Here is a 25,750-nt window from a genome sequence, read left to right on the forward strand (position 1 = left end):
AGTTCAAACACACACCCTCAAACACATCTGCTCATGAAGACAGCTCCAAGTATTTACTACATGTTTCCCCTTTGGAAGGCACATTCATTCATGTAAGCTACTCCTTATTTAACCAAAGCCAGGTTTCTAATGGATCTTCCTTTTTTTTGCCCCTTCCAGGAATAGAAAATCCCAGAAAACCACAGAAAATCAGGCTTTCCAGGGGCATCTCCCTAGAGCAGCTTGTCTGACCGAGGGACACAGTCACAACCGCTGCATCCCTGCCAGAGGCCAGCCTGGCAAACCCGGATTATTTTGTAATATAAGGAGCTATTCTGGATAACGTCCGAGCAGCTCCTGAACGGGTGATTGTGTACGAGACTGATATAGACACTGTCCCATATTTCTGTAGCTGCACATCCTACAGCTCTTGTTGTGCAAGCCAACAAACACAAAGGAGCTGGCAAGGCTCCTGCTACGCCTACACGCAGGAGGCAAATCAGCTGTGACTGCACATCCGCCAGCCTTCTCCTGCTCTACTCCGAGTACGGCACAAAGTCCTCCACCCGGCTTTTTCATGAATGAGGATGAGAAAACCTCCTCTGGCTCAACTAACAAAGGTAAAAGGGAGAGTTTCTGCAGGGTTGCAAACAGCTGCAGGAATGCACGATTAAAAAAAAAAAAAAAAAAAAAAAACAACAAAAAAACACCCACAACCCAAAAGACCACCTACCCCACTGCTAAAGTTGATTTGAGCATAAACCAAAGAGCATCATGTTTGGGGGTAATTCTTACTGGGCTGCAAATGGGCAAAGCTGGGGAAATGCTGTTTGCAAGCAATTTTGGGGGATGAATCCCCCACCATTCATAGCTACTTTCACCTGGTTTCTGCCAGAAAGCAGAGAGAGTGTTGCACATTGTAACGCCAGGCAATGCCAACCAGGGAGAGGCAATACCTGCCTAAACTGTTCACAGACCCGCTCCTAACAAAGTATTTCTAAAAACAAGTAAATAAATCCACCACTTTGGAGGCCACAGGCTGCAGCCACCGAGGAAGGCTGCGTGCTGCAGCTGGAGCTCCCATGACTGCATCGCAAATGCACACTCAATATTTAAGCATTATTAAGCAGCTGGGGTGATGGATTAAAGCTCCGGTTGCAGCACGAGGCTCTGCGGGCACAGACAGGTCCTCTCCGCATTTCACCAAGCAGCTGCCCCGCAGAGCCCTGCGCCTGTTTGCTGAGCAAAGCTGTCCCCGAGCTACGAGTGGGGCTTTGACACTCTCCGAGGCAGCGGAGAGCACAGTTCCTGCCTGGGCCTGAGCAAGTTCCCTGCAAGGGAAAGAAAAAAAAAAAAAAAAAAAAAAAAAAGGACAGTCGATGCTTAAGCTCAGCAAGAATAAAATGCTCCTCTGTAATGAAAAAAGGCATGATGCCTGACAAACGGGATTTTGGAGATCCCCTCCAGAAAACCATCCTCAGGCGAGCAAGTCGATACCTAATTATAAGAATTATTTCGCCTGGCACCTTTGCCCAGGCAGGGTAGAGATGCAGTAAAAGCCAACACAGGCACTTCTGGCCCTCTGCTCCACACCGGTCGCATTGGCACCAGGGATGCTCCCAGCACCCACCAGTGATTGTGGGGACCCCACCACAGATTCAGTCAGGGCAGCACCAGCTCCCCCAAGGAGCTGGTCCCAACACATGGCCAGCCCCATGGCTGGGCATCACTCAGACCTATTCAGCTTCACAGACATCTCATTTCTGGGTAGCAGGAGGGATTAACCGCCGGGACACGCAGCTGGACAGGATGACGGATCCATCCGTGTTCCCGAAACAAGACAAAACACCTTTTGGTGAGCCGTGGCTTTGCACACGCTCACGGGTGCTCAGGACTGGGCAAGCAGCAGCAGCTTCACTCCCCCAAAATGAGATGTTATTAATAATCCCTTCTGGATGGAAAAAAAAGAAATAAAATAAAATTGATGAGACTATAAATTCTTGGTCCGGAACACAGCAGCACGCTGAGCGACAACAGCACACCGAGCAGCTCCCTCCCCTGCTTACAGGTTCCTCCTGGCCAAGGACCAACGCCAGCTCAAAAAGATCCCCCGCAGGCTCCCTTTCAGGAGAAACACTGCAGTGCAGTAGCTGCTGGCCAGGAAAGCAGCCAAGCGAGCGCTTTCCCACCACGGGCACTGGCAAGGCTCGGGGTCCCTCCCGTCCCGGTGGTGCCCGTGCCGCCGCCACCACCGCCTTACCCGATGCGCTCCTGCTCCATCTCCTCCATCTTCTCGGCCCGGGCGATGACTCGGTTGATGATCTCCTTCTCCTCGTCCGTCAGCTCCTCGCTCTTGCGCTGCCGGTCGGGCTGGCCGCCCCGTGCTGCCCAGCCGGCGGGGAGCCTGTGGGGAGAGGGGCGGGCCAGGGCTTCGTCCACAGATCATGCATGTGCATGCACACGCGTGCGTGCAACCACACGTGTGTGGAGGCGACAGCCAGGCACCAATTCCCAAGCACAGGAAGGAGGAGTACGATACCTCCCCATCCTCCAAGATCTCTTCTAGCAGGAAGCCTGCAAACAGCCCCCACCCTCCAGGTAGAAGGTCTTATTTCCATTTGGGGGGGGTCATAAGGAAACACTTGTTTCATAGGGAGAAAACTGATTTCCTTTACAAAAATATTATTTCCACGTTAAGCATCAACTGACACAGTTAATTTTGCACCCTGCTCTCTGCCGTGTAACACCGGGTTTGCCAGCAAGCTGTGGTACCGGTGTGATGGCTGCAGGAGTGGGTGTTTTTTTGGGTACATTTTATCAAATACGGGAGTTTCTCCTCTCCTAACTTCATTTCCAAAGATCCTTTCGCACAGCAAGCATAGCCTGGGCATCAGGCAGCTCTAACCTGGTGACACAGTAACGTCTGCCACTCAGCCTTGCAAATTAGCAGGCGGCAGAGGGGTAACACTAATGAAGGATGCAAAAGGCAAATGTCCCTCCTCCCCTCATCTTCCTGCTCATCTTGGGTCTTTTTCCCCTGGGCTGAGCAGACCCACACAGTCTTAAACCTTAAATTAATTAAAACCCTCTGCAGTGCTTCCCAAAACTATTTGCTTTTTTTCTTGCATCCAGACCAAGGTTTTTCCTGTTCTCTGAAGACCATCAGAGTAGCAGGTAAAGAGCAATAGGCCAAAAAAAGCAAGTGAGATACTTACTGCTCCTTCTCGCTGCTAGGAGGGACAGAGAAAGAGAGGGAACAAGGATTAGGTGAGAGAAGGGATGAAGACAGCTCAGCCCGGGCACAGCCAGCGCTCTCCCTGCCTTGGGGGTGACGGTCCCTGACAGCATGTCCCTCTTCACGGACCCCCACTGCTCCTCCAAAGCAATGCGGAGCAGCTCTGAACACAAGCTTTGCCCAGCCACTACATCGTCCGGGCACCCAAAACCAGCACCCATCCATGGGTGCTGCCACCAACCATCCGGCTGGGATGGAGATCTGCCACGCGGTGGGATGCAGCATCACCCTACACAGCAGTAGCATTGGAGGGCGTCAGGACAGACGGACGGGGCTCCTCATGGGCACCGGGGTGAGTGCACACCCATGGGTCTGTCCCCACCACATTTCTCAGGGGGTTTAGGAGGCAACGTGGCAAAACGTTCCCAGCCAACCGGCGCAAACCCAATTCCCAACGTCCCCCAGAGAAAGAACTGGGGCGTCTGCACCCGCATCACCTCCCACCCCCCAGGGACCCCAGACCCCTTCTCTTACCTGGCCCGGAGAGACATGGTCCTGTCGCCGGGGTACATCCACCGGTCAGAGCTGCCTCCCACCACCGCGTCAGTCATTGCTGGCTGCCGAGAGGACGTGAGGACAAGCGGAACGAGTTTGGGCACACCAGTGCTCCGCCGATGAGCGCCGACGCGGCACGCCGGGGAAGTCAATCACTTTGCTCGTCTGCCCGTGCTCTCAGGTAGCAGCGATGTCAACAAAGGTAACCTGGTGCTTTCAGCCGGGCTGGGGGGGGGGGGGGGGGGAAACCACCAAAAAATGAAAACCCACAAAATCATGCCAGGCAGGGCTTTATTTTTGGCTTTAAGAAGAGTGAGAGCAGGGAGAGGAACAGGAATGTCACTTCAGTCACTGCCTCGATATCATGCACGAGACGCAGGAGCCTATAACCACCACCCTCCCAGGAGGGCAATGCAGCCACGCTCGGCACGGATGTAATTAATGAGATACCCGACCTCACATTAATTATGAGGCTTCAGAGCTGGGAGGGAAGAGGATCTTTCCGTTTCAGAGAAAAATCTACAAACTAGGAAATTTTCTCCCCAATGCCCAGCATGTCTCGCTGTCCTCCCCCGAACCACATTCCCCCGGACAAAACTCCTCCTTTTGCATTTTTATTTACTAAAGTTTTTGCCAAATGAAACCGGGAGAGGCACTGAAGGAGGATGTGGCAGCAGGACCTGAACACAATATTCTGTCTACTCATCTCCAAAAGATTCATCATGAAAGGGACCTCTTCAAACCTTTCTCCTTTCAGCAAAACTGACAGCTTTTATCAAAAAATAATTCGATGTAAAATTCAGAGCCTGAGTTCTAGTTTATTGCCATTTTCTGGGGGTGTTTTACCCCTCCACCCACTGCCCCTACTCACTGCGTGGAGATGGGGACCGGATGGCAAAGCCCAAGCTGACGCCAACCTGCATCATCCACGGCACAGGGACAGACCCATCCATCCCATTGTTTCTTCTGGGGGAAAAACAGTGCTTTTACCCAGGATGAACACCGCAGGCAGAGCAGCGTCCCCCAGCCAAGGGCAGGGCAGGATCCATCCCCCTGCCCAGCCTGCGGGATGCTGGGGGATGCTATGATTACACTGGGAGCCACTGCCACACCTGGACCACTCTTGGCCCCCAAGAGCAAAGGGTGCAGCTCACGGGTCTGTGGATGGCATCGCCCACAAGATATCACTTGCAAAGGGAAAAACTCAGGTTGAGCCTCCCTTTATAGTCACTAAGGTGGAAATAAAAGAGAAGGCAATCCATCCACGAAGGGCTTGGCTTTGCTGCAGCGCTAATGAGAGCACAAGGCACCGAGGAGGATACAAATCCCCGCTTCGTTAGGACCCCCTGCCAATGGGGAAAGTTTTTGTTAGCTCAACTATTTCCTATCCGCAGGTTTTTCTCGCCTGCCCATCTCCTCTCTGGAAGCAGAGCTGGCATGGGGTACCCACTGGGATCCCCCCACGGCAGCAGCCTCCCACCTGCATTGCTCGCAGCACCTGCATTTGAATTTGCTTCAAATTGCCTGTCTGCAGCAGAACAAAAAAAAAAAAAAAAAAACCCAAACCAAAAAAAAACCCCACAAAACCACAAACCCCTCTGCAGAGCCCGGCCCACGGGCAATGAGACTACTCCCAGCCCGTGGACTGTTCATCCTCCCAAACCTGCTGCCCTGGGAAGATACTGTCCCAGATTCCTCCCTAGCTGGAAGGGACAGCTACACCGCCCACATCCCGCAGGGTCCCAGCACGGAAGCCAGCATCCCAGAGCTGCCAGGGGGCCCCAGCAGGACCAGAGCTCAGCCCAAACCCAGCAAATGCACTTTTGCAGGGCACAAAGCAACTCCAGCTCTCGGCCAAACTCCGACAGAGGCACTGGGGAGGTTGCCCCAAGGAGAAGATGGAAAACAGGAGCTTGCAAAACTGCCCTACTAAAAATCACAAACTCTGAGCCATGAAAAAATGTGCAACTTTCCCAGAAAGGGGGACAAATATAATTCCTATCCTCCACTTTCTGCTCTGCAATATTACAGGCATTTCTCCCTCACTCCCTGAAGAGTCAGCAGAGATTTGAGGCTCACCTTTGCTTCACTGATAACTTCCAAAAATACACACAAACATTAAAAAAAAAAAAAAAAAAAGAAATTAAGCACATGGGGTAATTAGTGCTCCACTGGTTTCACACAGCGACCATTCCTGTGCCAAACCAGAAGGCTCTGATTGACAAGGTCAGTTAAATAAGCAAATTGTTCATTTAAGTCCCCACTGCCAGCTCCACAATCTGCACTGCAGCAGCAAACTCCTGCCAGGGATGTAGGGTCCCGCCACAGCCGGGAGCAGGGTGGGGGTTCTCGCAGGGCTGGACACAGATTTAATGGGGTGCCACAGGAGGAAGGACAGCACCATGCTGCTGGCACCCATTTTGGGGGAGAGGTGGGTGGGTAAGGGATTTGCCCAAGGTCACACAGAGCAGGAGCGGCCGCCCCGGCCCCGCAAAGAATAGGGGAAAATCCCTGTTTTTTCCTAGCAAAGAGGGTAGAGCAAGAACCAGCACTTCAGTTGGCAGGGAGGGAGAACTCCTTCCCCCAACTAGAACTTTCTGCTAATAATAGAGAGGCCACGGGTGTTTCGCTTTGTTGAGGATGGAGAAGAGCCAGGGGACGGCTCCTGGAGGAATACACAAGCCTTTCCCTCTGCCTATAAATAATAGATTTTGAAGATCTACTTTGCATTACTTCCAGCAACTACTCTTGCTTGTCCTAACGCTTGGTTCTGCATTTTTAGTGCGCAGTAAAGAACAAAATAACAGCTTACGGTGGCTTTTTCCCCCCACCAAACCCTTGCTCACAAACAAAAGGATGTGGCAATCCAAGTCACGATCAATAGGATGCAGCAGCGTTCAGTTAATGAAATGGAAATATCCCATCCTAGGATGATGCCAAGACCTTCCAGGGTTTGGCTGTCCCCAAAGGGTCCTGGGACCTGCTCCCCCCAGGTCTGCCATCAAGGGGGATGTGAGGAGCCCCCTCGTCCCCGCGTGGCGCCAGCTGCTCGAGATTCCCCGACTGCAGGCAGAGGTCGGGAGGAGCAAGGCGGCAGCGCCCGCCGGCACAAACGTGGCACGTCCTAGGCAGAGCCAGGAATAGAAGCGAGGTCTTAATTTCTGGCCTTAAGGAAGAGCCACATGACTCTAATCACGCCGCTCCATTACTTCTGTATGATGGAGCCCATGAATTTGATCATGCCTCAATAAAAAGGGATTGAACGCCTTCCGTGAATCACTCTGCCTCTCCTCAAGCCGCCGGCACTGTCATCCCATGCGCAGACGCCGGTCACTCTGAGCCAAGAGGTGCCCGTTCACGGGCCCACCGCCAGCACCCAAAATCCAGCAGATGCAGTGTCAGCAACTGGCAGGTCCCCCTCACCCTCCAGCAGCCCTGGGCAGGCAGGGAAAGGCAGCAGGAGCCCCATGGGTCCTCCATGGGCACCAGGAGGGACACAGGGCTGCTGGTGCCCTGGGCAGGACCCGAAGCCAGCGGAGGTACCCACACTGCCACCACCAACTGGGCATCTGCAAAGAGAGACCATTACAGGGCTGCCCGAACACACTGGTTTAGCCATCTGGAAATAACGTACTGGGGTAGAAAACAGAAAATTCGGTATTTTAAAGACTCCCAGTGCAATAATCAGGTTTTTACAGTGAGCTCAACATTTCACACTTGGCAGTGCCTGCAGCGATCATCTCCACCAGCAAAGACACTGACACAGGCAACCTATTTCTCCAGCCTTCTCAGCTCTGCAATGCAGCTTTCTTAAATATTGAATAAGTCTGCTGCTCTACACCACCTGCCAGTGCCAATGATGAGGTAATTTTTGCATTGACAAAGCCTAATGCGATTAATCTGGTTTGAAAGGGCAGGTTTTAGAGCCGGTCCATTCACTCGGTGAAACACACTTGCAGACAGAGCATCGGCAGCGGCTTGTTATTCACCGCCAGCAGCCAGACCCCAAACAAATAACCCAAACTGCTGCCCGGATGCCAAGTGAGAGATTATTTCTGCATGTCATCACCAAACAGGAGGTTTTGAACTCAGACGGATCCAAACACCATCCTCCGTCAGGCTGACAGGGTTTTCACGCCAGCTCTGAGGCGAGCCCGGGCACGGGAGCTGATTTATGCTCCCCAGCTAGATGGTGGAGCTGGGCATTGGGAGGGAAAAATAGGGTATGACATGCGATTGCCTGATGGGGCTCCCCAGCCCCATGCCCAGGTAGAAGGGGTGAGTATTTTCGGGTGACAAGGACCCACTGGGAACCCCCCAAGCCGAGCGGTCAGAAGAGAAAATGCCGAAGCCGGGATGCAGCCAGGACCTGAATCGTGCCTCCCCACTGCTCAGCTCGCACATGTGTCCCCAAACACTGTTTTTAGCTGGAGCTCTCTCCCAGTTAGCAGTGATGTTTGCTGCCATCCTACAAGTCCATCAGGGCCAGATCCTGCCCTTCTCCATGCCCCAGTACGGGGGCTGGTGGCTGGCACCCAGAAGAGCTGTGCAAACCACAGGGGATCCCAGATCCCAACCGGAGACCTGGTACAGACACTGTGCACCCTGAATCTGGCTGTGCCCTGAGCATCTCGCAGCACCTGGGCTCTTCCTTTCCCAGGAAAAAGAGTTTGCCCAATGCAGGAGCCATGCACACCCCACGGCATCCCCTATGGCATATGTGCACAGCTATAGGGGCCACAGAGAGCTGCCCGAGTAGACAGCGGTGTGCTCGCTACCCTCCCAGGGTCAGGCAGGATTTGGTACTACTGGATTTAACTGCAGAGGGGGGAAAAAAGGTGTAAATAGCCCCAAAACAGCTGCTGAACCAGCTGTGCAATGCTGCAAAATAATCAGCAGACCAGATGGAGGGGCAGGAGCGCAGCCCAGCCCCATAGGGTCCCACAGACTGAAACTCCCTCGAATCCCATCATCCCCGGGCAGCCAGCATCCACGCTTTGTCTCATCTCGGATACAAATCGGTTTAGAAAGTTCAGGCAAAATTGAGCAAGCTGCTTTATGGATGGCGCTTCAGGAAACAGCCTATGTTTGAGACCTTCCTTTAAAAAAAAGAAAGAAGAGGCAGATCTCAGCTGGCAGAAACACGTGTAAGTGGCAAACTGAAGCTGCTTGGCCTGGAGCTGCCCACGGACACCTGGACAGGTCTGGCACTGGGGCACAGGACAGCAGGACAGTCAGCCTGTGACTCCAGGCAAAGCACCGAGCGACCCATAGCCGCAGCAGCACGAGCTGCCCGTGCTCCCATGGGGACCCCCACAACCCAACCCCCTGGCAACGCTGCTCCGGTGTGAGATGGGATCAGACCCTGGGGTGCAGAGCCCTCTGACCCACGCTGAAGCAAAGCGAGGGCCAGGAGTCCTGGAAATTCAGCTTTCGGGAAAGACCCAGAACCAGTGAGTCCTAAACCCAGGGTCATTGCATCCTTCGGCCCCACGCCAGACCCTTACAGGGAAGCGAGGCCCCGCAACATCCCAGGACAGCTTGGCACTAGTTGATTAATTAAGGCTAAATGTGGCCCTGCAGGTAACCGATGGTCATTGCTGCAGTCCATGGGTGACAGTGATCCACAGATCAGAGGTATACAAGAAATGCAATGAAAGTCCTGGCTATCCTCTGGTGCCCCGATCCCATGGCTGCCCCTATGAGCCCACCCAGCAGGGACCTGCCCGCAGCACCCATCCACCCAGCCCCAGCCCCATGGCACACCGGGACGGGACTGCCACGACCTGGCACGCTGCTAGACGGCATGGGGCATTCACCCATGCGGCACGCAGGAGCCCACTGCAGCCCAGCCCAGAGCAAGAGGGCCAGCAGACCTCCCGAATGCCAGTGCCTTTGGTTTGGCCAATGCCTCTGCTCTCTTTAAATTCACATAAGGTGTCAAGAGATGCCTTTTTTCCCCTCCCCCTTAATTCCCAGCTCATTGTCATCCTCCAGACAAAGATCCATCCCAAGGCAGCTGAGCAGCAGTGCACAGTCAATTTTATTTAAGCAGCACCTTGACATTTCCTCCAGCAGCTCCTTCACAAACCAAACACTGTTATGATGCTGTCACGAGGATTTACTCCCATTGATTAATTGCCAGAAAGACAATGGTGGAAAAAAGAAAAATCACTTCTGGGTTTATACGACTTACCCATGGCTGCTGGAGCTGGGGGTCTCCAGCCAGGCGATGCCCAAGCACACCCCAAACCTACCCAGTGCTATTAAATGCAGCGGCGGCATTGCCATCACTCCTCTTGCCACGGCAGAGCTGCTCCAAAGGCTGCTTAGCAACAGATCGCTGCACCGCTCTGGCACACCGATCCGGCACGCCACCCTCGATTCGGGCACTGCCAAGGATGGGGCACATGGCCAGAGCTGCCAGGATGAACCAGCCTCATGGGGGCTGCCAGCGCAGGGACCCCCTTGAAACAAGAGCAGCAGCAGCTGAAGGAAGTTTAGCAATGTGAAAAGGCTGGGAAGTAGCTGCCAGCCCGGCAATGGAAAGCATGCTCAGAGGTGCAGGTCCTGCTCACTGCCCGGGGTTGGTTTCCCAAAGGCAGTGACAGCCCCCACAAGATGTGCCAGTGGTGGTCAAGGACCACGGTGTCGCGCTGTGCCGCGGGAGCGATAGCCGGAGGTGACACACACCCCATCCCCAGACCACGACCCTGGGTGAAGGAAGCTCAGGGCTGCAAATCCCTGAATTGCAGGGATACCCAGCCACAGACCAGCTGGGGCAGAGGAGCCACACGGAGCCAGGCACCCCACAACAGGTCTGTGCAGAGGGGGTCCCCCTGGCACCGCAGCCTGAGAGCCACGGGGAACCCAGCCACCAGCAGAGAGGAGCACGCAGCCGCCCAGCTCGGCATCTGCACCACCCTGGGAGATGCTGGGCTCCCACCTTCCCCAGTCACCATATGCAGCTCCTTTCTCTCCCCACACCCCCACATTAAGCATCTGGTTTCATGCTGCTGGACCTGCCCCCCCATCACCAACACATCAGACCCAAACAGGAGAGCCCATACCCACCTCCCGGGGCCAGAGGAGAGCGATGCTGCTCAGACCTGTGCAGGTACGGACAGGGACAGAGCCAGGGCATCTTCCAGCACATGAATGTTATAAACCATCACAGTCATTACCCTCAGCCACTCCCCAGTCTCCAGCTTAATGAGGATGGGGGAATTAATCAGGCTGGCCTTGCGGCTACTGCCTTGGGGAGCAGAGCCTTCCACCCTACCCAGACCTTGAGTGCTCACCTGGGACCACCTGGAGTGATTCATTACCTATTATCACTAATTGGCAATGACTGCAGTGACATGGTCACCTGTCTGCGGGCAGGAGGAGGGCATGGGGCCAGGGCCACCAGAGCACTGGCAAGCAGGCAGAGGGGTCACCACTGCCAGCACAGCCCCCAAGACCTGTGGCAGATAAAGAGGGCCATCTCGTTTTCAAATTCCAGAGAAAGCCCCTCAAAACTTAAGCACAAAGAGAGACTCCGGAGCTGCAAGTCCCCTCACCCTTCCTCAGCAGTTTTCCTCCCCTTGCCCTTTCCAATACCAGGGAGCATTTAACACCAGCACACACGTACCCACGCGGCCACAGAGACACAACAGAATCCCCCAATGTGCTCCCGGGTTTCACTCTCACTGCAAGGAGTGCTCCACACGCAAAAAAATGTGCTTTTTCTACATTCAGCATGCTTTTCGGCTCTCCTTGGGAGTCAGGGCAGTGCAAAAGCAAGACCATGAAGGAGGAGAAAGCAGATCAGCAGGCTGCAGCCAGGGCCAAGCAGGGGATGGTATTTGCACCCAGGTGGGTTGCTCCTAACAGGGTTGGTGGGTCTGATGCAGGGGGGGCTTCACTAGAAGCCCATCCTGCAAACCATGCACGCAGGTGATGGCAAACGGCTCCCACCGCATCGCCTGGATACAGCACAGCTCTGCCAGAGGCGGCTGGCGCCCGCTCGGCTGCAGGGCTCTTGCGGTCGAGCATCGCCCACCCAACGCAACTCTCCAGGGGGATGCCCAGCAAAGTGTCCACAGGATTCTAGGGCAATCCCCAGTTCAGCATGCAGGGCTCAGACCCACGGCTCCACGGACCCCAGGCTGATCCCCACGGAAGGCTTGAATGCAGATCTCCTGAGTCAGCCCCTACAGCAAAAGCGAGCAGCTCACTAAATCCCTACCACACGAATGATGCATCATCAAATAAAGCCCAGTATCACAACATTAACAATATTTATTTTCAGGCTAAGCTGCAGCCTGGGCTTTTGATACCAGTAATCAAAGCAAATGGTTCAACTGTTATCATCTTTGCATCCCTGGAGCCAACTGTCCACGTTTTGAAGCCCTGTATTATCTTTTTTTTATTGCAGCCTCCTGAGAAGGGGGAAGTATCAGGCTGATCCACACACACTTTTTAGATCCCAGGAGCCGTGTAGCATGGACTGAGCCCAAAGCAGAGCCACGTTCAGGGCAGCCGCCTTGCTTAAACCTTTTTAGCAGCGAGATGAAGTGTTAATCACTCAAAGACGAATTGCTGCTCCAGTTTATACCCAAAATCAGAATTAATAGAAAGACACCAGCAAGGTGTCAGGTCCCCTCTCTGAAACAATGTCCCTGGGAACAGCAGCATTAGCAGCCTCAGCCTATTTTCCGAGGTGGTTGGTTTTGCTTCCAGGAGGTTTCAGGCTATGACTCTGAATAGCTTTAAATGCCATTTGCAACACTTTAGCCTGTCCTGGGAAAGGAGCGGAGGAGGCACCTGCTCAAGCCCCCGAGCTGGGCAGCGATGCCCTTTCAGAGCCCTAACAGGGAGCAGAAAACCCAAAGCCCCCTCACAGCACGCTCTCCGCTCCGGGGCCAGGACGGTCTCTGCATCCCGCCGCTGCCAGATGCCCAGGGAAGGGGCTCAGCTCCCGCTGCTATCGCAGCTCCCCCTGTTCACACTCTGGGAAAAGGGTCAAGAGCCAATTTCAGGGGTTTAAACCCCCCCCCCCAAATGCCCAACACGCTCCGAAGTTGCCCGTACACGGCAAAGTCCAAAAGCAACGACCAGCGCAACCTTCCACCCACCACAACGCGCCGATGGGGCGATGCCAGCTCCACACCCGAGCCGGGTGCCAACTCCGGCCACTGCCACCGGCTTCCCACGGGACACGCGGCCGTGGGGAGGTCACCCACCACCCGCACAGCTCCGGGACGCTGCAACTTTCCCCGGCCGGCTTCTCCCCGCAGGAAGGCGAGCAGGGGAATTACCTTTGGCTGAGCCGAGCATCCCCGGATCTCCGCCCCGACCCTTGCCCACCCGGAGCGGGGACCCCCAGCGCAGCCCCCGCTCCCCCCCTGCCCACCCCGGGGCTCCAGCCCGGGGGAGACGAGCGACGAGACACCCCCACCACCACCCCCCACCCCCCGGCTGCCTCTCTCCCCGCTCCCACGCCCGGCTCCGGCCCCGTGGGAGACCCCGACACCCCCCCCCTTACCTGGGCCGGGGTCCCGCCGGGCCGGGGGCCGCGGCACCGCCGGCCTCTCCCCCCGGACTAGGCTGGGCTGGACTGGGCTGGGCTCGGCGCAGCGCGGCTCCGCCGGCAGCACTGCGGAGCGGTGCGGGGGCGGCGCGGGGAGGGGACACGGCCGGGACCGGCCCCGCTCCCTTGCCCGCCCCGGGGAGCCGCCCCCGCCCCGGGGCGCAGCCCCTTTGCAAAGCGGGGAGGGTCCCCCCCAGGCTCCCGCAGCGAGCTTCGGGGAGGGGGGCGGTTAGAGGCGGCGGCGCTCCCTCTCTGCCCATCCTCTCCCCTGTCCCATCCCTTCCCCTCTCCCATGCTTCCTCCTCCCCAAACCCTCTCCCATCCCAGCCCTGGGGGACACAGGAGGTTTTTGTACACACACACACATCACCCGGGTGATACCGGGCTTTGGACATCTCCCCCAGCCCTGCCCGCAGCCCCCCCCCCCCCCCCAGGTGCCTGCACCAGTATCTCCCCACCTTCGGCTTGGGGGGCCAAAGTGGGGCAGGCGCTTCCCCCACGCAGCGCCTGCAGCATCAGGCAAAAGCTGTGGGAGCTGCCTGCCCATCCGGGCTCCCCATCGCTGGGGTTTCAGCGCCCTGCACCCGGGTTTCAGCAGCACAGGGGTTCCCACAGCCTGCTAGCTCTTGCCCAGATTAAGCCTCAAGACCAACCTGAGGCCCGTGCACAAGCGGGGAACATGCTGCCTCCGGCCAAACTCTACGGTGACTTTAGCACAGCTCAGCACAGGTCTCTCAGGGACAGTTACTGCAGGGAATTGGGAAAGCAGGTGATTTAGAGCACAGGGGGAACCCCGTTCTTGAGCTGAGGAACCCATGGCTTCATAAACTGAAAGGGGCAGGAGCCTGAACCCACCGCCTGGCCGGACATCTCCGACCTCCCTTCCCCTGCGGCAGGGACTGTGTGGAGGGTGGGGTACTCGGCTCACAGCCGGGAGCGAGCTAGAGCCAGGCTGGGATGGAGCCCAGCTCACCAACGTGCTTTCATGCCAAGTTCCTCAGGTCCAGCAGCCCCGTTTTACCCACTCTCGATATTCCAGTGGGAAACCACAGCACCCTCGGGCTTTCGTGACTTTCCAGAAGTTCTCCTACCGGTTGCTCCTGCATCATCTCTCACCAGGTGAAGTGAGGTGGATGGAAGGGACGGAAATCAGAGCTGGCCTGACACCTTGGCAGGAGCGGCCAAGGAGAGAAAGTTAATTAAAAAGTTTGAAAAAAGGATGCTGCGAGATGAAGCCCAGGGGGCAAGACATGGCTCTGGGCTGCCTCTGCGAGCAGGAGGAGACCAACAGGCTTTGAGCAACACTCAGCCATAGCCAAGGATGTGATGCCCGAGTCAGGGGGGAAGGAAAGTTTCTCATTCCTGTAGCTGGATTTCTTTATATAAAAGATTTTTAACCAGTTGCAAGTAAGTCTTTCATGAAAATCCTACTCTTTTTTTCTGATTTAAAAAGAAATCCCTGAAGAGACAGAAATCCTTGAAGGATGGAGTGTGTTCCTGCCTTCAGCAAGGTAAGTATTCCACCACTCAAGGTTGAATGTTGATTGACATTCATCTAGATGCTTGATGGACATCTTCTTCTCTTCCAGGCTCAACTATATATTTTTATTTAGTGAAAGAATGCCTCACTTATGCAAAGTAGTTGGAGAGATGAGCACAGTACTTTCAAGCTGATATGTCTTGACACCTTCCTTGGAGATTCACAAAAAGAAGCAGCATGTGCAGAAATTTGAAAATCAGATCTAAAACTTGCTTTCCAGAAAGGAAAAAAGCAATACCTGCAATTCTCTGTTCTGAATACCTGGCACTCACTCCCCTTTTTTACCCCATCTTCTAAAATAAAAGAGGCAGTTTGATTTTTGTTGAATTATAAATACATTTTGGCAGTCTGACATCTGCAGCAGATCAAAGCACAGGAGTTTTATTTATTTATTTCCTCTCAGGTTTATTTTTACATTTGCCAGCCCTCTAATTCTCAAGGATTTGTTACATTTCCCCTTGTGATCCAACTCAGCACGCAGCAAAATGCTCGGTTCAATCCCAGAGCCATCCTGCCCAGAGGCTCGGATGGAGCCTGGCCGCAGTGCTCGGCCACAGCACCGTGCACCAGCGGCTCCTGCCCACACGCTCAAGTTCAAGTGCAGAGGCAAAAATCCCAGAGGTTGTTAGGGCAGCGCAGCATTTCCCTGCTCAAGGTCAGAGAAGCTCAGGCTGGATGCATCCAGGGCACCGCTGCATCGAGCGAGCCTCCATCCTGCACTACCTACAGTCTTGGGTTTATTACCATCGGCAACCCCACTGATTTCAATGGGAATAATTGAGGAATAAAACCAAGTTCATGGCTACAGACAGCTCCAGGCGTCAAATCAGCACCAGAACCAGACCTGGAGGTGGTGGAGAGGCTTCACCTCAGCTGTCTCCTGTCCTTGGCTGCAGCCGGTGCCAGGGATGGAGCCAGGGATGGAGCTGGGGACGGATCGCTTTCCCCCAGGGCAGCGTGGCCACACAAGCACAGCCTGATGGCAGTGCACTGAAAACACGCCACACAGGCAAATTAAAGCATCAAAAGCACTGCACGTGCCATACTGCTGACTCAGCTGTTGCCACCCTTGCACCACTGCTCGGATGCTCTGGGAGGAAACCTCTCCCCTTGTTTTATAGCCCAATTAGTTGCACCTAATTGAAGTGCTGGACAGAAGATAGGCAGCGATGAGCCAGCACTGGGGTTATCCCTCTGGTATCTGCAGAGTTGGGCAGTACCATGGAAAAAGGAATATGAGCTTTATAAAACAATTTTTCTTCAATGTTTTTAATTGGGATTAAAAGCATTCCAGTGGAAATCTATAAACTCTCAGAGCTCAAGCACACGAAAGCTCAGGGCTGAGTAACAGCTGCTGTTGCTGACTCTAATACCAGGAAAAATAAACCAGGAGCACGTCAAGCCCTCCCCTCACAGCCACAGCTCCAAGCACGGTTGCATGAGTTAAATTAAAATGATTGATGGCAGCTCGGGTGCCCAAGAGAGCATTTTTCGCTTCTGTAAATCACTAAAAGCTGAACTACTCCCCCCGCAAGCCTGCCTGGCCGCAGATCCCAAAGGATGCCCCCAGGAGCTCCCTGGGACATGACAGCAAGAAACACGTGCCGGCTGCATCGTAACTCACCGCCAACCACCTTAGCACGTGCTCTCCGCTGCACTCAACCCAAGTGCTTTAGTGCTGACTTCATTATTTGACATGCAAGAGAGATGGGAAAGGACCCACTGCCCGACACCTGAAATCCACAACCAGCTGCCCGGCGCAGCTCCTCACTGGTAAATTATGTTTTGGAGAAAGAGGTGGAGGAGAAAAGAGGGAGAGGAGGATGGAGAAGGGGGTGATGGGCACCAGCTCGAGCTCTCTGAGCAGCAGGACAGACCCTGGCAGCAAAACCGGGGCAGTTGTGCCCAGCACTTTGCAGACCAGAGAGTTTGCACCTACTTTTTCAAGAGGACAAAATGCCAAGCCAAGACTTAGGCCAGAGCAGGAGAAAACCAGCCATCAGATTCTCCCTCGGGACCTCCACAGTATGCAGCCGGATCCACACTATTTAATTAACACCTTGTCCCCCCCCAGCCCAAGCTCCTGCTGGCTCAGAAAATAACGAGCAAGGCACAAGCCAGAGGAGATAAAATCCCACCAAACAAAGCGTGGGGCAGCTTCTCTTCTCATTAAACTCAGCACTGGGTGGGATGTTTACGCTAAATACATAAACACAAAAAACAACCATAACAGCAGGTCAAGGCATCCGGGAGGTGCAGGCTCAGCTTTCAAAGAACAGTGTGTGCCACAGCCAAGCCCCTCTCCCCATGCAGCCATGGGTCCATCCCGGTTCTCAGCAGCTTTCCATGCAGACATGTGATGGTTGTTACAGCCACATGCCGCAGACCCAGGGAAGGGCATCGCCACCCCTAACACCATCAACACATCGTGACAACGTTATAAAACCTTCAGGCAGCTCCAGGAGCACCAAATCCCTCACGAGGGGATCATTGTGCCACAGTGATGACACCTCCATGGGTCATGCTCCCACCAAGTCTCTGCTGGGGAGGAGAGGATGTGTTTTAGGGCTCCCAAAAGCTGGTCTGGGGCAGCCTGAGAAAGCAGAGCTTTTGGGTCTGCCAAGCCCCTGGGGATGCTCTTCCCCTTGATTAAAGTGCCATAATAAAAATAAATAAAAAATAAAAATTAAAAGGGAAAGGAAAGCAAGTTTTCCCCCTTGCCACTTGATTTGGATGCCAGGGTGTCACAGGGACACCCAGCTGCACTGAGAACTGGTAACAAGGGATTCTCATCTTCTGCAGAAGCAGTGGCTGGAGAAACAGAGGAGGAAAAGCACCTTGTGCGGATGCTGGCATGCCCTTTACCATCCCCTGCGCATCTCCACAGCATGTCAGCCCTCACCGGCCCCATCCCTACCGGGGACACAGGAAAGCGTCTGCAGCGAGGGGACTTTAGCAGCCCACCTATCCCACGTGCTGGCAACCCCAGGAGAAAAATCCCCCTCCCCAGCCCACTTACCACCTCACCCCGGAACCACCAAGTCCCAAGGAAACCCACAGAGACCCCAAATCCCTTGCCAGCACCCTCATCTCCCCTTCCTGCAGCCCCCGCGGTGGCACGGGCAGGACACAGACCCACAGCCCAGCCTGGGGGCTCAGCCCATGGTCCCAGCAGCGATGCACAGCCCCAAGCTCAGCAGGCCTAGCTCAATCTTGTAGGCAGCTCATTACACTCTTTTAATATGATATGTGCTAGTTTTACATTCATTTTTCATTTCTGATAACATTCTGTCCTATATAACTGCACTATTATCCTTGGAGAGGTGAGGGAAAGAATATATTTCCTAAAAGACTGCCTGCATGAATTTTTCAGTAAGTGCCATAAAAGATTTAATCTCCAGCTCCTCTTTTGTTAATGGGATTAGTGTAACTTATTTACTGATTTAATTAATTGGCATGTCTTCCACTCAGCTGAATACAGCGTTTCAGAAACTTACTGGTTTGGACTGAAAATGACTGGGCTTCATTTCATTTTAGAGACTGCAAAGAGCATGTGCCTGTAAGCTTTAAATTATTTAAATTATTTCCAATAGGGCACATTAAAAAGAGGGCAGGAAGGAGCTTTATCTCCCCTTCCAACCATGAACGCGGAGCTTCAGCTGTACTACACCACTGCCAATATATATTCGATAACAACAGTTGTCACTGCTGATAACACCCTCCAGCGCTGGGACGGACCCACTCCATCCCACGGCAGTCGGAGGGACCTGCCTGCATCCCACCTGCTGCATCCCTGCATGCCTGGCTATGCCGCATCCTTGCCAAACTAGGGGTTTTATTCATTTATCCATCTCTCATCCCCTCTGAAGCCCAGGGCAATGGTGCTCGGGGTGCCCACAGAAGGGTCCCGAGCTGCAGCCCCGGGGCTGGGGGACAAGTACCCCCCGACACCTTTTCCATCGCTTTATATAGGTCACCCTGTGCTCAGCGGCACAGCAGCCACGCTTGCAGCGGGGGAGGTTGGACTTCACACTCTTGCTCTCCGAGCTGCTTTTCTAGGTCACCAACCCACAGCGGCGTATTAAAATAGAGTCTCTCCACTTCCCATTTCCCACGGCCGTAGGCTGAGATGCCTGGGCTGTCGCAGCCGCCAGCCGAAGGGGAAGAGGTGCGAGAGGGTGGCTGCAAACCCGGGGGTCTGTGCGTGCCCCGTACTCGCTCCTTCGGGCACCCGCAGCAATGCACGGGGCAGGCTGGGGGAGGCAATGCTGCACCCCCAAAATAAGCAACTCCAAGGGCATTTGGGGTGGGTGCAGCAAGATGTGCCCGTGCATGGGTCGGGAAGCCTGAACAGGGACCAACAGGGACCCGGTGCCTGGCCCAGCTCAGCGGCACTGGGTCTTACCTCCAGCTGGTGACCGAGGATAACGGCCCCGCACCAGATTTTATACAAAGAGATAACGGACACCAAACCCCAGCTCAGCCTGGGAGGTGCAGCCTCCAGCAGCGATTTTTGTTCAATCTGCAATCATTAACTCACAGCGAATAGCGACATCCAGGCAGGCGGCCACATTCCCAGCCAGGCACAGAAACCTGGAAACACTCTCCCGTAGAGAGGTGGGCTGCTCCGCTTTGAAGCAGAGAAGCATCACCCCGCTCTTATCTCACTCTCCAGCAGCTTCCAAATGGAAATTTTACACCGGGAGAGAAAAGCCCAGCCCAGCAGCAAGCAGCAGCACGCAGGTGTCTGCTCGCTCCCCAACCCGACTCCCAGAATATCTTCCCATTCTGCCAAAACACGCAGGCAGATTTCAGCTGGCGGCTCCCCCATCCCTCCCCAGCCCAGGAATCGCACACAGACCCGCAGGATGGAAGTAGAAAGGCTGCTCAGGTGGCAGGGATGGCAGCGCTCGGTCACCACGGCACTTCTCACTGAGACACCGGAGACACCATGGATGCCCGTGAGCCAGAGCGACAGAATAATTTCTTAGTCTTTTCAAGGAGCAGTGACCATGAACACTGGTCATTATCCTGTCCAAGGACTCCCTGGCAGGGCACGATGGGTCTTACCCTTTTGCGTTCATTTGTTATTATTTCTCCTTTCTCTGATTTTTAGTGGGATCCTTTTCATGCACCCTGGGTATGCTGCTCTGCCCCTTGATTCAAGAAGTCAACCCAGGCAGAAGGTTCCCTCTTATAAGAAAGGAAACCAATAATATTTAAAACCCACAAGGAGCCTCAGGGAGACATTCCTGTAATGCTCCAGGACTGAGCATCAGCCCCTGCCCCACCGGACCCGCTGTGTCCGGGGGCTGAGGTCCCTTCCCAGCGCTGGCACTGGGGACGTGGCTGTGCAGGGCTGTAGGACAGCAGGTTTTTGTGGGGACCCGTCTCCGTGCCATACATGCTCCCTTTTCCACATGAATCCACAGCAAAAGTCTTGACGAGTCTGATCGCCCCAAAATCTCTATTCTTCATATGGTGATCAAGAGGTTAAATCAGCACACATTATACTCACGTGGGGACTGAGCAAGAGGGGACTTTTTCCAGCACATGCAGCTTGTTTAACAAGCTTAGAAATCAATACTGTCGTCAAGTCCTACCCAAATGACAGTGTGAGCGAGACACCGCTGCAAAGGGATTTGGCTGTTGAGTCTTCCCTGCATGGAATGATTTGCTGGGGCCGATCCCAGGGGCAAATCCCAGCCCTGACAGGCAGCCCCAGGGGAGGCGGAGGGTGCAGGGGCTGCGATTTGGGTCCCCGGGGAGCACCAGCTCAGCATCCCCTCACGCCCACGGGCCACACTCAGCCCAAAGCCACCAGCAACCGTCTTATACAAAGGGCTGATTTCCAGCTTGTTTTATTTCCCAGCAAAACCTGCAGGATATCGATTGCTGCTCAGGCCACTGCCTTGAGGGTAACGATTTGCTTTGAAAAATTAAAGCAGCAGCAGCTGAGTTTCTCACGCGACTGGGAGATGAGGCTGCAAATGGAAAGGTTTCTTGGCCGGTAGCTTACGGCTTTAACTCCAGAGCTGAAAACTGGCTGGTTAGAACTCCCAGGACATGCGGATGGTGTATTTACAGCTGCCCTTGCTACCAGCATGCCTTGCTTGGGGAAGAAACCCAGGAGATATCCCTCATCCCATGCACAAGCCAGACAGCAAACCGTGCTAAGAGCAGCCTGCTGAGATGCTCCACTCACCCAGCGAGGACAAGCAGCTCCTCGCAGCCAGCCTCGGAGCAAGCTGGAGCCTCTGCAAATCTCCCAGCACCTGGGAAGGGTTAAACCTGGAATATCGTTGCTTGAATATTCTCGCCAACACCTGCATCTCATCTGCATGGAAGGGAGAGGAGAGTTTTTGAGATATGCCAGAGCTAGGTGCTTTGATCTTTAGTGCTGTGGAGTCTCATTGCTGCTGCTTAAAGGAAAAACAGCCTCTGCGTGCTTTGATATTCTTGAATACACAAACACTTGGAGAAAACAGCAGGCTGAGAAACGCTCCTTAGTAGTTAACGTGTATTCATGCTCAATTCCGTTAACCTGGATAAAGAGGCCCCTAGTGAAAAAAAACAGGTCCAACCTGAGCATCCTCACAGGAGGGTACTTGTACGATTCTTCTTCCAGGAGAAACGTGCAGAAGGTCAGAGAAAGTCACCCAGATCAGACCAATAAATACAAGTTACCCATCGCTGGGCAAATTGCAGTCAGTTAGTGGAGATCTATAGCTCTGAGGTTTCCTGCTGAAGATAAAATGCTGTGACTGGACTTGTGACCCAAGAAAGGTGCGCAGCATAGAAGCCACATCATAAAATGTATTGCTGGGCGTTCGCCTGATGGACAGACACACACGGTCAACATCGCTCCTGGACATAACAGCAAGTGATTAATTTTTGCATTGCTGCCCGAGAACCACCTCCCATGTGGGGATTTCCAGGCTTTGCCCTGACTCTGGGCAGCATCTCCTCAACCGAGTGGCTGCTCCTGCTATAATGCTGCAAACGCAGATTTTCCTGGCTCTCCAGCAGTGGAGACGATTGCAGGCAAAAGGGTTAAGGCAGGACGCAGACAGCTTGAGCTCAGTGCTTGGTTTGACATATCTCATTCGATCCCAGTCCCCAAAGGATGCTCCAGTATGATGCCACTGGTGCTGGGCTGGCCATTGGCCTCAGGGTCACGGGCAGCACCTTTCCACCCTACGCTCCAATGGGCCCACAAATGCACCTGCAAAGCCTGACCTGAATTTCCATGCAAAACCTGACCACAATTTGCAGTTCTTTCCCAGAGGATCAGATCTGGGTGTTTGGGTGTATTCGAACTTTCTTCAGCAGACGCAGCCAAAGTCAGAGACGGGTGCTCCCCTCAAACTATTGCATTGGGAAATTTTAAGATAAAATAAATACATTCTATTTGGACCAAGAGATAACTAAAGAAGAGCAAGTGACTTGGCAATAGCTACAGCCCACACCCAGCCACGGAGATTTGGCCAGAGGCAGCACAAGGTCCCTGGAGCTGGGAGGACGCACCCTGTTAGCGCCAGCACCGCGCTGGCTGACGGATTAGGAATGACAGCCCAGAGCCCTGCGGCTATAAATCTCCGCACATCCACGGACGTCAGTGGACATTCATGAGTCAGTGCTTCCAGGTAAGAAGCTGACCCATCTCTGCATCCCTGCATGAGAAGTGGGAGATAGGGCAGGAAGGAAGAAATTCAGCTGTGAGGAGCAGCTGCCTGGGGTTTAGCATGCAGTACTTCCAGCGAGAACCTCGGTGCCGACACACAAAAGGTTGGCACCAGTGAAAGGATGGCATGGATTGGGCTTATTGCAAGAAAAACTACCTCCATCCTGATTATTTTCTCCTTACAGAAAGTCAGCCTTGAGCACAGCAAGATACCATCCAGGCTTGCACGGAGCAGGATGGAGAAGGCATCTCCACTGGTCAGGAATGCCAGCACTGCCGAGAGCTCAGGAACTGGGGCAGGGGAGCTGGACGCAGCTGTGGGGCTGGCTGGCCCCAGTCCCCATGCCCAGACTACCCCCAGAAGCATCGCCAGGGCCAGGAGGGTCTTCTGAGGTAACTCCCCACACCGCCACTGGAGAAGTGACAGTCAGGACCAGCCCCTCACTAAATTAACAGAGGCAAATGTGCATATTGCAACATGCTCTGTCATTTGTCCCATTCTCCTGCAAAGCCCACCCGAAATACGGCCTGTCTACATCTGCAGCTTCAGCTCCCTTGGGTGCCAGCCGGGAGCTGCCTCTGACTGCTCCGAGTGCCCTCACAGCTACTAATCTCAGAAACATTTGTTAAATCTATTTTTTCTTTCAGGAACAGATTAAAGTGACCTGATTTCCAAGACTGCTCAGACACACCTGCATCCATGGAACGGACTCTGCTATTAATTATTTCCTGAGCTCCTCGTCCACATGACTGTGGTCTGCACAGCCACTGCTGGCCACGTCCTGCTGCCCTGCAGCCCCCTCCTCTCTGCTTGTCCCCGCAGCCGGTCTGAAAGCATTTGCAGAAGGAAGAGCGGGATTCCTGGTTATGGCTGGATGCGGCCACCTCTTGCCTGCAATCACCGGAGCAAGAGCTGGGCGGCCTCTTCCCCGCTTAGGAAGCAAAGGGAGTTACGTATCCTCCTTAATCTGTTTTCAGCCAAAAGTGGTAAATCGGTGGCCGTGCCGCAGCCCTGGTGTCCCAATGACATCTCAGGGACAGCTCAGCCACAGCTTCGACACACGGTGGACGGTGCATCCTGATGAGTGGCCTAAATCTCTCGCCACGTCCTGCTCTGCCTCCAGCATATCCCTGGCCGTGGGCGGGAGGTGACCCAGTTGGGGACACACACATTCCCCAGAGCCTCAGAGCTTTGGCAAAAGCATCCCCGGTGCCAGGTCCTGCGCCCGTGCCTGGCTGCCCCCGAGGTCCAAGTGAGGGTAGGAACGGTGACCGTAACCGCATCACCGTGGCACGTGCCACAGTGCCGCCGGGCTCACAGCTCCAGCCAGCATCCCTTGGGCAGAGACCACACATGAACAGAACCAGCCTGTCCCAGAGCTGCCTCCTTTTAAGAGAGCAGGAAAATAGACCTTAAAATAACCCAGGATGAGCTTATGCCCCCGGACACCCCCCACTGCAGCCTGAGTCCATGGGACTGCACCCGCAAACGTACTTGCAAAACCTCACCTGAATTTCCATGCAAAACCTGACCATGATTTGCAGTTCAGAGGATCAGATCTGGGTGTCTTGATGAATTCAACCTTTGCTTTGGCAGCATGGCTTTTCCTTGTCCTCTCCTGCGGGCTCAGCGGGGCCCCAGCACCCTGTGCCACTTCCTATCACCGTGTCCCAGCACCCTGGGGTGGCACCGGGGACAGGCAGGACTGAGTGGCACGGCTGCGCTCAGCGGCCGCTGCCAGCGCCGCCAGATCAATAACTTTTATCTGCATCATTATGTGCCTTTGCAGTGAAATAAATTAGACACACAGAACACCAACCGGCCAGCGTTGAGTCTTGCGCCGTGGGACAAAACACCTCCTTATCCATCCCAACAGGTCAAGGCACGAATCCAAGCTGGCAGAAGACGACACATGCCCAGGACTGGAAGTCAACCAGGTCCTGCATGGTCCTCTGCTTTTTTCTGAATTTCTTCATGTCCTTCGGTTTCTCTGACTTCTGGAGCCCAGTATGAAATATGCCAGGGGAGCTTTCCCCATGGGGCAGGTGGAGAAATTCTGTCCTGCTGCTGGCTGGGGAAAGGTCCTCCCCAGCCCATCCTTGGATGTTGACTCAGGCATGAGATACTCATGGGGTCATCTGAGCTGTTGGAGATGGATGGGAGGCACCAGGTAGATCCCTGCTCCAAACAGGCAGCAGCCGCTCAAGGAATGTAAAACCTACCTGCTAGGAAAAAATGGAAGGAAAGAAAAAAGGAAAAAAAGAAGGGGAAAAAAGGAAAAAAGAAGAAAAGAAAGATGGAAAAAGGAAGGGAAAAGGAAGGAAAAAATGGAAGGAAAAAATGGAAGGAAAAAATGGAAGGAAAAAATGGAAGGAAAAAATGGAAGGAAAAAATGGAAAGAAAAAGGAAGGAAAAAAGAGGGGGGAAAGGGAAGGAAAAAAGGGAAGGAAAAAGGGAAGGAAAAAAAGGGAAGGAAAAAGGAAATAGTGCATGACTGTGGGCAAAGAACCACTGCAGCAGCAATACCATGTTTCTGTGTCAACACAGCTGCGAGCAGGGAGGTTGGCACAGACAAGCAGTGTTATTTTGCTATAGGCGGCATTAATTAAACACAAAGCCGTTTTCCCATTTCTGCAGAAGGGGAACGAAAGGCAGAGGCTGGTGATGATGACTTGCTGCCTGCTTGCAATGACCTGCAAAGCAAGAGCTCGCCTTCCTCTTTCCCTTTATTCTTGGAAAGAACTCTACAATTTCAGCCTCGATATTTTTGGCAAAAAAGCGACAAGCAGCTGAAAACCAAAGTCCTATCATAGGACATGCCAGGCACCTCGAGCGATGAGCAGCACAACCAGCCCTGACTGCAAGAAAAATTGGGCTCTGAGTGTGTTTCAAGTTGGGCAGAAGCGGCGGCGATGGCTGAACGGGATGCCCACGGCCGGGCGAGTGGCAGCGATGCTCCGGCCAGGACAGGACTCACCAAACCTGCAACCAAAAACAGATTTTTTACACATTTTTGCACCCATCCACTTGCTGAAATGTGGCTTTCTCTCAGCCTACAGCATCGTAGAGCCCTGAGAAACACCCAAATCCCTTTCCAGGACCCCCCGCAGTGCTGTGGATAGCCTGAAAATGGCTTTTCTTTCTGTCCTCCCAATATCTGCCCCCAGGGAGGGAAGTCTGGG

The 25,750-nt window shown here is 54.1% G+C and overlaps 1 protein-coding gene across 1 annotated transcript in view; it reads right to left on the bottom strand.

Annotated features, from left to right (window-relative positions):
- RPH3A (rabphilin 3A) overlaps window positions 1-21,163 on the bottom strand; it is a 43,676-nt gene extending 22,513 nt beyond the window's left edge. The window contains exons 1-4 of the mRNA XM_075039604.1: window positions 21,089-21,163; window positions 3,749-3,994; window positions 3,195-3,209; window positions 2,240-2,383 (exon numbers count right to left, since the gene is read on the bottom strand). Of these exons, the coding sequence (XP_074895705.1) occupies window positions 2,240-2,383; window positions 3,195-3,209; window positions 3,749-3,825 (236 nt within the window). The 5' untranslated portion in view covers window positions 3,826-3,994; window positions 21,089-21,163. The remainder of the gene's footprint in view (window positions 1-2,239; window positions 2,384-3,194; window positions 3,210-3,748; window positions 3,995-21,088) is intronic.
- Window positions 21,164-25,750: the final 4,587 nt, after the last annotated feature.

This window comes from Buteo buteo, chromosome 11 (genome assembly GCF_964188355.1).
Source record: "Buteo buteo chromosome 11, bButBut1.hap1.1, whole genome shotgun sequence".
NCBI lineage: Eukaryota > Metazoa > Chordata > Aves > Accipitriformes > Accipitridae > Buteo > Buteo buteo.